Source organism: Pocillopora verrucosa, chromosome 10 (assembly GCF_036669915.1).
Source record: "Pocillopora verrucosa isolate sample1 chromosome 10, ASM3666991v2, whole genome shotgun sequence".
In the NCBI taxonomy this organism is placed as follows: Eukaryota; Metazoa; Cnidaria; class Anthozoa; order Scleractinia; family Pocilloporidae; genus Pocillopora; species Pocillopora verrucosa.
The window spans coordinates 11,882,113-11,892,792 of record NC_089321.1 but is presented as its reverse complement, the minus strand read 5'-3'; the positions used below and the strand labels follow the sequence as shown (position 1 = coordinate 11,892,792).

At 39.8% G+C, this 10,680-nt stretch overlaps 1 protein-coding gene across 1 annotated transcript; it reads left to right on the top strand.

Moving 5' to 3' along the window:
* The first annotated feature begins 1,255 nt into the window (after positions 1 to 1,255).
* On the top strand, positions 1,256 to 3,616 carry LOC136283973 (cytochrome P450 20A1-like). The gene is made up of 5 exons (XM_066173594.1): positions 1,256 to 1,293; positions 2,071 to 2,191; positions 2,625 to 2,736; positions 2,816 to 2,880; positions 3,076 to 3,616. Coding segments are annotated over exons 1-5 (444 nt in total). The 5' UTR covers positions 1,256 to 1,292; the 3' UTR covers positions 3,221 to 3,616.
* The last annotated feature ends 7,064 nt before the right edge of the window (positions 3,617 to 10,680 follow it).

Here is a 10,680-nt window from a genome sequence, read left to right as displayed (position 1 = left end):
GTAATGGCCTCAAGTACCTTTCACGATGTTTTCATTGGCTTGCTAATTGTGCGGCGCTCTCAAAGGGGTTTGTCAACCGGACTTGATCGTTAGTAGGATTTCATTTCTCATTAAATTGTTTGTTCGTCACTGCCATCTTGGGAAAAGTTGTGAAGTTTCTCGAACATCTGCATACGATTTTTTAAAATTTACAGTTACGAAAAAGATCGACGGTAGAATATTTTTCTGCTATCTAAATACCCAATATTCAAATACCCACTATTTTCACACAACCGTGTAGTCCTTTTGAATCTGTACTTGCCTTTTTGCTGATTTTTGTAACTTGACAGCCACCACCAGCCGACAAAAGTCATTTGTTAATCACGGGTATGATTACAGACAGAAGTGTGCCTTTTGAGCTGTTTTTGTCTGTTAGGGTATGGCTCAGGGTGTAGAGCCCCAGGTTACCTTGTGATTGGAGTTTTGGGGTTCAAGCCCCAGACCAGACCAACACTTAGGGTCTTTAAATAACTGTCGAGAATCAGCTGCCTTGGCTATGACATTCTCGTGCTCTCTGATAAGGACAATTACTGTAGGCCCTGTCACTCACATCTTCCCCCCATGTACTATTTAGCTTGGGACGTTAAACAGCTCCCAGTGAATGTTGGGTCTAACTGAAACCTTTAGATTGATTAGAAAGGCCCCTATTTAAACCAGCTGTAAGCTGAACTGTCAGCCTGTTTTAGGATATGGCAAATATATAAATAATAAATTAGTCATAGCAATCTCATCACGTGGATGTGGTGTACTTATTTGTTTAATATCACAATTATTTTTTGCTTCTTGTGTGGCTTCTATCACAACTGTTCCGTAGAAATTGTCCACAATACTGCAGGCAGGATTTGCTTCAAAACTAACAAGCTTCTCACTATTTCCATTAAATTCATGAACTTAATGTTTGATTCAGAGATTCTTTAGTTGGTGATCATTTCAGTCCTTTATTCTATGACCTTAGATTTGACCCAAGGGTGGTCTGGTAAGAGTACTTAGATGCTAGTCACTCTCAGGGGTGAAAATGTAAATACTTGCATCTTTCGAATGAAAGATGGTGAATAAGAAACAAGCTTTACTGGTTGATGTGATTATAATTTTATCCTTATGTCTCATCCTAACTTGGAGAGTACTTAATGGTGAATTTTTCAGAAACTTCAACTAAAATTAATGATGGTTTTCATAGGTATGTTCTTCTCTCCTTTATAGATTTGTGACCATTTATAACTTTTCTTATCGGAGGATTCCATACTACAGGAAACAGTGAGTTTCATATTGTTTATGATCCCTCAATTGCGCTTGTGCATGTTTGGTCTCAACACGTCATGTGACTGAATATTCCTCAGTTTAAAACAGGGGGATATCCCAGGATATCACCTAAGTGATATTCCCCAATTTTTTAACCTTACATCCACTATGATAAGTGTTCATTTAAAATTTAATCCAAGATGAGAGGTGATTTATGGTTGTTTACAGACGAAAGAAATATTTGTTTGTTCAGAGTCGTACCAAAGAATACTCAAAATAAAATATCCCATATCATATGACATCCAGATATCATCTTTGTGTCCGAATGACAGTCTGTCATGTTTTGATTCCACACTGTTGCGACCCTACTCATTATAATAGATGGTCACTTATTACACATTCACTTTGAGGTGGCTCTTAGCAGAGTGTGAACTTAAAACAAGATGCTGAACAATCAGGGGTTTCCATAACTTTTTCCATGAGCGGCTGTCAGTGGTTTAATTGAAGACCGTGTCGGAGAAAGCTTAAACTGAAGACTACTCACTGGCTAAACAGATGGCAGTGAGAAGTCTTATTGGCAAAGGTAGACCACTGGAAACTGGGTTGTGAACAATTGATTTTAGAGGCCACTAGATAGGTGCATTTTCCAATGAGAGCAAATCTCTGTGTGAAGCAAAGAAGTGAAAAAAAAATTGTAAACAAATTGAACGCTGGAAATGATCCCAATTAAGGAATTGATACACCAGCCTTAGAAAGGGTTAGATTTGAGTATAAATTTTTTTTCTCCAACAGTGATGATTTGGTGTTTGTACTTCCTGACCAAACATCCAGAGATCCAAGAAAAAGTTTTTGCTGAACTGGAAGAAGTTCTGGGACAGGAGGACATCAAACCTCAAGTAGTGACAGAACTGACGTAAATAAAAACGTTTCTTTTATGTTAATGTAAAATAACTTACAGATGGCTCTAAGTAAGAGATGAGTATTAGACATTTTTTTTATTCCTCATTTCTCTTGCTTTTCCTAGCCCTTTACACCTAAATCGCTATGCCTATTCCTCACATTCTTTTCCATACATTCCTAAGGTGCTGACATGGAGAATTTGTTTAACAATCAAGAGCTTTTCTATTCATATGACCTTAGTATGTGAATCAGGGGTGATATTTTAGGGAGAAATTAGATGCTAGTGACTCTTAGGGGTGAAAGGGTTTTAAAATAATTCCTGTGTTTGCGAGAAATGAGGAACACACGCGTGAGAGACCAGACCAGACTTATTGTCGCGTGCCTGACTTCTCCCTCGTGTGTGCTGGTCTTAAATCACTTGTTGTCTTGTCCACACTTTACTTCAGGTACACTCGTCAAGTAATAGATGAGACACTTCGTGCTTCAGTACTCGCTCCATGGGGAGCCAGAGTCCACGAGTATGACCTCCAAGTCGGAGAATTTGTTATTCCAAAAGAGGTACATCCTTGGCAATTTACGGTCTAGCGTTAAGAAGTCTTTCCTGGAATCAAACTTATGAGGAGTTCTTATTTTATAGACCCCCATTCTTCTTCCGTTTGGAGTTGTATTACAAGACCAGAATTTGTGGCCAGAGCCGAAAAGGTAACAGTTATAGCAGACAATGAATTAGAGTTCTCACGTGCTTAGTTAAACTGGCTTTCTGAGCGGGGATCAAAACTTAAACCAAACAAGACTTGTTTACACGCTTTTTCTCGCGCTTTATGGTTTATTTGGTGTCGGATTTTCGAACACTCGTTTGAAATGAGCTCCTCACTTCATTCAATTCTCCTGTATCAGGTTTGATCCAGATCGCTTCAGTTCAGAGAACATCAAACAGCTTCCAAGCCTTGCTTACAGCCGTTTGGATTCGCTGGAAAACGCAAGTGTCCCGGATGGCGGTTCTCGATCGCGGAGGGACTGGTGTTCTTGTCTGTTCTCATAAGACGCTTTAAGTTCCATCTTGTTGAAGGACAGGAAGTGAAACCTGTTTATCGCCTTGTGACGTCACCAGCTGAGGAGGTCTGGGTCACAGTGACTGAGAGATGAATCATTGGTTCAAATGTTTTCTAAAAGCTGACTCTTGTAGCTCGATGATTCGTTGCAGTATATATTTTTAGCAGCGATTGGTCGCCTACTATGTTCGAGCCTCTAACTTGAGGGTTTGTTAACTTGAGCGTAAACGATTTTTCGTGCCGTCGAAGAAAAAATGGGTGGCGAGACTATGATGCACCAAACTCCTGCAAAACACTTACTATACAGGCTAAACATTGGAATGAAATATAATAGATTAATAATAATATTGATGATAATAATAATAATAATAATGATGATGATGGTAATAATAATTATAATAATATAAGTAATAGTTATAGTAATGTAGATGACGTTGTTGCTGATGATGATGATGATAGTAACATAACATAACATATTATTGTAGTAATAATAATAAAAATATTTCAAGAAGCCCATTCGCCAAAGAGGTTTTGAGTGGGACCTTCACAAAAAAAAAGATAAGAAAGATGAAGGCTTAGTTGGTAAATTTAAAGTTAAAGGAGCTATTTTCGCGTAAAACTAACTGCACGTGGATCGAAATTTAAATAATTTCCTTGAGATTTTAATGACGAATAACGAAGCAAATCAATAACTTTTAGAGGCGCATATATGTGAATTTTACTAAAAAACTTGGAAGGTCAACTTGTTGGGAAGAAGAGTTCCAAAGCGAGTAAATATGACAGCGATGATAAAGGGGCAATGAACTTATGCAGTTGGTATCATGTCACAAAGAGATGAAATAAAAAAATTTTGTGCCATGCGAAACGTTAAATATAATGGCCTTGGCTATAGTCTTGACGATAAAGATTTTTGTTAAGGGTTTTTGATGGCTGTGTCCTGAGGAATTCTTGTATTTTACAGCCGAACCTGTATTAAACAGCTTAACTAGTGCATGTCGCTTTTGAGAATCGCATTTCTCGTTACTCCAAGCTGATTCCGTCGCTTTTAAGTGATATATTTCCATTACTTTCGCAAATTTTGCACTTAATTAACATTTGCTACAAATATTGACGAAATTTTGTGGTTTATTTAGGCTAGAATGCTAGCTTAACACGAAAGACTTTATCTGTACCATTCGTCAAGTTTAAGTACATTTTTCCTTTGCATGGGATGTCTTTCCACAAATCAGCACAATTTATCGCCTTTCGAGTTCACATTGTAAGCATGAATTGACTTTTGTCAGGACCACTTATCGACGAGAATAATAATGAAAAAACCTTTGGAAGTTTTTTTTGTGTGGAATCGAGGAAAGAAGGAGAGAAGCTGCTTGTTGCTTCTGCTAATTAATTTTCGGAAAAACCCCAGTTACGTCTATGATTCCTGACAGCCACGTGTCTGTATTTCAATCAAGCCGCAGCAACGAAGAGTTAGAGGCAACCAAGATTATTTGTATTCTTCCATATTCTAATGTAACCTTCTCTTAGGTTTCGAGTAAAAAATGACAAAGCTTATGCTTGTCTTTTAAGATGTGTTTTCCTCTGAAGCCATTTTGGCAAGTTTTATTGGTAACATTTTCAAGGTAGGGTGAACGTTTCAAGGTTCAATGCCTACTCTCTCTGTCCTAATGTGTCCCTCGCAGAAGGCGGGCCTTTTTTGTAAGGAGTATATGAATTGATAGTAAGAGTTACAGGTAATCTGAAAATCTTTACGAAAACGTGACACAAATGTAGAATTGCTTCCCCAGTTTGTGATGAGTTATCATTCTTGTTCCCTTATGCTGCGCGTACTTTCGCGAGACTCCCGCTCTGCGTGGAGACAGAAAAAAACTGCAATGCATGCTTAGAATTCACTGGAAATTCTCATTCACCAACTTTATTTCGAACCTCTGTTTAAAGTGATATTACAAGATTTTAGATCATCCCAATCGTTTGCATTTACAATCTCCATCCCTGATGTTCATGTAGTCGTAATTTTTGTTTACATCTCCGCACATAAATCCACTCGAGTCGCTGCAGTCCTGGCCTCCAGTGCAGTGTCAAAATTAGTAGTACCAAATTCGATGTTTTACGAAATTAAATGGCTCATTATTGAATGGGTCACAAAATTGAATTACGGGTGGATTATTGCAGTTGGATTGTGTCAAAATTAGTAATATCAAATTGAATGGCTCATTACTGAATGGCTCATTACTGAATGGCTCGTTACTGAATGGCTCGTTATTGGAGTGAATTCGTTAACCTGTTCGTTATATGCTAATGAGAAGAACAACTAAGAACAGCTGTGAACATTTATTCAATTAATCAAAACTGTGATAAAATTTAGAACTTGACTGGTTATCTCCAGTCTGATTTAAGCACTAATGGAACAGTGTCAGTAGATTCTACTTCCTGGTACCACTTTACATAGCGGGTCGATTGTGTCAAAATTTGTTGTACCAAACTGAATGGCTCAACAAACTGAATGGTTCACTGTTGAATGGCTCACAAAATTGAATGGCTCATAATTGAATGTCTCGCCAAATTGAATGGTTCACTAATGAATTTTTACTATTACCATGGTAATAATTGTAGTAAGAATTATAGAGGTTATAATTAGATAATGTATTGGGACGATTGACACGCCGTGCCTATGTACGTGGACAGTAAGCGTCACAAGCGCGCGCTGTTGTCGCTCATTTCGCTGAGTTAGCTGGTTTTTTTTTAAGTGGAAACGTATAACCGATGTCCAATTTCTTTCTTGAATTTTTTCATAGTCTTCCTTAATTGATAACAGGACTTCGTGTCGTCCAATTCTGTCTTTAATCATACTCGTGATTAACAAATGACACTCCTGCTTCGCGATCGTCCGATTTTGTTAGTTCTTTAACCCCCAAGGGTGACTAACATCTAAATTCTCCTTACAACATCTCCCCTGAATCACACATTAGAGTCACAAGAATAAAGAAAATGATCTCCATCCAAAGAAGGCCTTGATCGTTATACAAATTCTTCTTGTCAGCACCTTAGAAAATGTATAGAGAGCAGTGGGGAGAATATGCAAACTGATGTTAGGGTGTAAAGGGTTAATCACTCGTATGATTACAGACCGAATTGGACTCGTCTCAGTCCTATTACACAATTAACCGATGCTGCAAAAGATAATGATTTTCGTCGGCCGGTGGTGACTGTAAAGTCACAAGAATCAGCAAAAAGGCGAGTACAAATTCAAAAGCGCTACACGTTACTTGTTATTATGTAAAGTTGAAGCAGCCATTCACACTAAGTCCACTCAGCTAAATCCACCAATCACAGAATTGACCGCAGTAACCAAGGCGGTAGCCACTCATCCGAAGTGGAGAAACTTTTAACTTTAAACATCGTCTCCACGAGCGACATTTGTTCTAGATGTAATTGTTTTTTCGGAAATTATAATGGTTATGATTAATTGGTAATAGTGATAATTCAATAGTGAACCATTTAATTTGGTTAGCCATTCAGTTTAGTACAACTAATTTTGACACAATCGACCCGCTATTTAAGGCGGTGTGATGAAAAGACAGTACCAGAGAGTAGAATCTACTTACACTGTCATGTTGGTGCTCAGATCAGACTGGAGATAACCAATCACGTTCGAGAATTTATTCTAGTTTTGATTAATTGAATAAATGTTCACAGCTGTTCTTAGTTGTTCTTCTCATTAGCATATAACGAACAGGTCAACGAATTCATTCTAGTAACGAGCCATTCAATCTGGTAAGCCATTCAATAGTAAGCCATTGCAATTGGTAAGCCATTCAATCATTGGTGTGCCATTCAATCATTGGTCAGCCATTCAATCATTGGTAAGCCATTCAATCATTGGTAAGCCATTCAATCATTGGTTAGTTATTCAATCCTCGGTAAGCTATTCAATCATTGGTAAGCCATTCAATCATTGGGGAGCCATTCAATCTTTGGTGAGCCATTCAATCCTTGGTAAGCTATTCAATCATTGGTGAGCCATTCAACAGTGAACCAGTCAATTTGTTGAGCCATTCAATTTGGTGCGCCATACAGTTTGGTACTACTAATTTTTACATAATCCACCCGCTATATAAGGCGGTGTATTGACAAGACGGTACCAGAAAGTACAATCTACTTGGTTACCAAGAAACATCACATACCACCGACGAGGTAAGAAGTGGAAAAATTATTTCCTGGTTTATTTCTTTATTACACCTTTAGGACAAGCTGGAAAACCAAAATAAATGTACTTTAATATCACTATGTTGGAAAATTACTTGGTCAGCTCCCGTTTTCCAAATTTTGATGCAAAGTTTATACACAAAAGGGCATTCCATTTCAGTCTCACTTTTGATAATAGGAATTTTCCTCTATTTTTCACTGAATTATTTGCCTCTGGCGTAGAATGATCATGACTTTCAAAATGAGAGAATGAAACCACAGGGCTGCCAGTTGTGATCGATTGCCCTAACAGGCAAGACAGGGCGTGCGGTAGGTTCCTGTGACCCGCACACACACTGTACACAACCCAAAGATCATCTACAGAGAAACTGTCCTGCGTGGCGAAATATATAAGAAAACAATTGTAACGAATAATAAACTTAAAGCACTTCTTTTAGTTGTCAATGAATACCATCGTTTCTTTTTTCAGTTAAATTTTAATTGCACTATCAACCTGTTCGTCTTCAATTGCGTTGCGTTGTGTAACGATAGGATTTTTAGTTATCGAGTTCTTTCATGCTTACGCTTCAAAATATAATATTCAACGTAGAAAGCTTAGTTCAGCAAAGTGTAAACACTACCAGTTCTCCTTCAGTCACCCGTAAACAGTTGTTGTTAGTGTTAAACCGTAACAGCCAACTGTCATGTCCTTTTGTGTAACTGTTATCCACCGGAACTCTTTAAAAGTAATTAATGTTGCAAAAGGCGAAATTCCTACTTAGCCAATAGTTTAGTAGATTACATGATCCTTTAGATTATTCATGACATTACGTTATCCATGTACGTTAGGCTTAAATAGGACTGTTCTGAAAAGCTTAGCGGTTAGGTTAAGAAGAGAAAGAAAGGTGAGGAAAGTTAGGAAGAGAACGGGGTTGAACCAGCCCTGGCCAGGTCCGTTCTGGTCAAAATTGTAGTAGAGCTTGCAGAATAAATCTACGTTGGAGCCAACCCTGTTGTCGTTAGTCATTCTCTCAAGGATAGTCAGCAACCGTAATAGATTCCGGTTACCTTCCCGCAGCCAGCGAGTGCCCCCAAGGAAAGCCTTTACCCAGAAGAGTTTTTAAGAGTTGTCCCCGTCCGTCCGTTCATTTGTGAAGGCAAAACCCTGTTTTCACACTGGTAGAGGAGAGCGGCAATTACGGAAAGACTATCAGAGAGAGAAGTGCTTCACGAAGAGTTGGTTTGACCCCTTGGAGCGAACAAGAAAGAAGACGCCCAAGTAAGTGGAATTACATAGCAAAACAGAAAGAGAAAAAAAATCACACAACAAAACGAAGCAAGAAAGAGAGAGACCGTTACCCATTTCATGTCGAGGTTTTTCAGAAAGAAAACAAACCCATATAATTTGAGAAGTAAAGGAAAATTACGTGGGGAAAACACGCCACCTACGAGAGTGGACGCCTGTGTTGAGACCGATTTACCATTCGACGAAAGTGACATAGCCACGGAAGTAAGGCAGGGACCGACCGCCGAAAAAGACACTGATTCTGAGCCATTAGAAAACCATCAAAGAGACTCTGACAAGTTTAACAAGACCAACTTGGAACTTGTAGATATCAGCGAAGTTTCTACTAGCGAATACAGTTCTGACAGTTTGGCGCCACCGTGCCTTGGTAATACTCAGGATACTGAGGAAATAAACACTTTAACAGAAGAAATAGACATTTTCCAGGAAGAGGAAAGTTTTACAGATACCGCCCTTGCGACAGGTGGACAACAGGTACCAGAGAGTACATTACACCTCGTTGATCATACGTCATTCACGCCACCTGGTACAACTTTCGTAGTGAATAACAGTACATCTTCTGGTGGACAACAGTTGCCAATTATTACTCCACCTGGCGACATTTACGAACATTTCCAGCGTGGTAGTTACGAGGGAGGAGTACTGTGTGAGGACTCTCCCAACGCTGATTTGAGTCCCTTACTCGTAAACCTTACTGACGCTGATACCAGTTCGATTACCTTTAGCAGTGCTGATAGCTCAATTTCAACTACCATGGAGGGAGAATACATCCGTGCCCTTCAGGAACTCACGCAGAAATTATTGAGTAAGGATGTTCACATTAATAAATATCACGGATATGAAAACGAGGACATAAACCGCTGGTTTGAGAAACTAGAGTTGGTTTTGGAGTCTAAGGGAATTCCACTGGATGTTCCAGCCGCCAGAACACAGCTCATTAATAACCTCGCTGGGCCAGCAGAAACATTTATGTTTGAATTACCGCCTGAGGAGCGAGGAAGTTTTATGCTCTTAAAACAGGCCCTGGTGAAACGTTATTCGACTAAGGACCGTGCTTGGGTTAAGCGACGGAGGCTAGTTGCTCGCCGTCAAGGCCCCCACGAATTATTGTCAGATTATATCAATGACATGCACGAACTATTTAGCGGGCTAAACATGGCCGAGGTAGACAAAGTCACGTATTTCACTGAGGGTCTAACCCAACCACTGAAAATTAAAGTGCTCGAGCGAATGCCAGAAACACTTTTACAAGCAGAGGAAGTGGCTAGGACCGTTAATTCGATATCTCAACGTGAGAATGCCACTAAAGAGGGTGACCAGATCGAGCGATTGATCGAGGCGCTTAACCGTAGCCAGCAGGTACCAGCTCAAGTACCATCTAATAGTGCTCGTAATACCCTTCAGAAATTGACCCAAGGACTGGACAGCCTGACACCTATAACCACACACAAGGTTGCTGCGTGTTCAGAGCCCCAAGGGAACTATGAACGAAAACTGGACGAGCTTACGAGCCTTATGCAGCGTATGGAGGGTCAGTTACAAGACCAAATTAAAAACCTAGATCGACGATTTGACGCACGCATAAATGGTCCAGCGCAACGCAGACAAGGTACTCGGGGTAACCGAGAAAGATCAAGAGATGGGAGACCAGTATGTTATCGCTGCGGAATGATGGGACACTTTCAGAACAGTTGCCCCCAAAGAGATACTGACCAGCGTCAACTGGTACCCAGGTACCCAAACACCGCTCCTAACAACAATGTGCGTTATTCCGCTGGTCCACAGTCACGCTTGAGAGCGCTGCCTTCGGCGCAGAATCAGAACCGTGTTGCTGTTCTGGGAAATGACGGCGTTGCTCCCTCGGGACATTACATGATAGATGCCACGCCAAGCAGAGCCCCGAATCGGCACACCGAAGAGCCCTTTTACCATGAGCCTTATAATGGAATGAGTTATAACTAT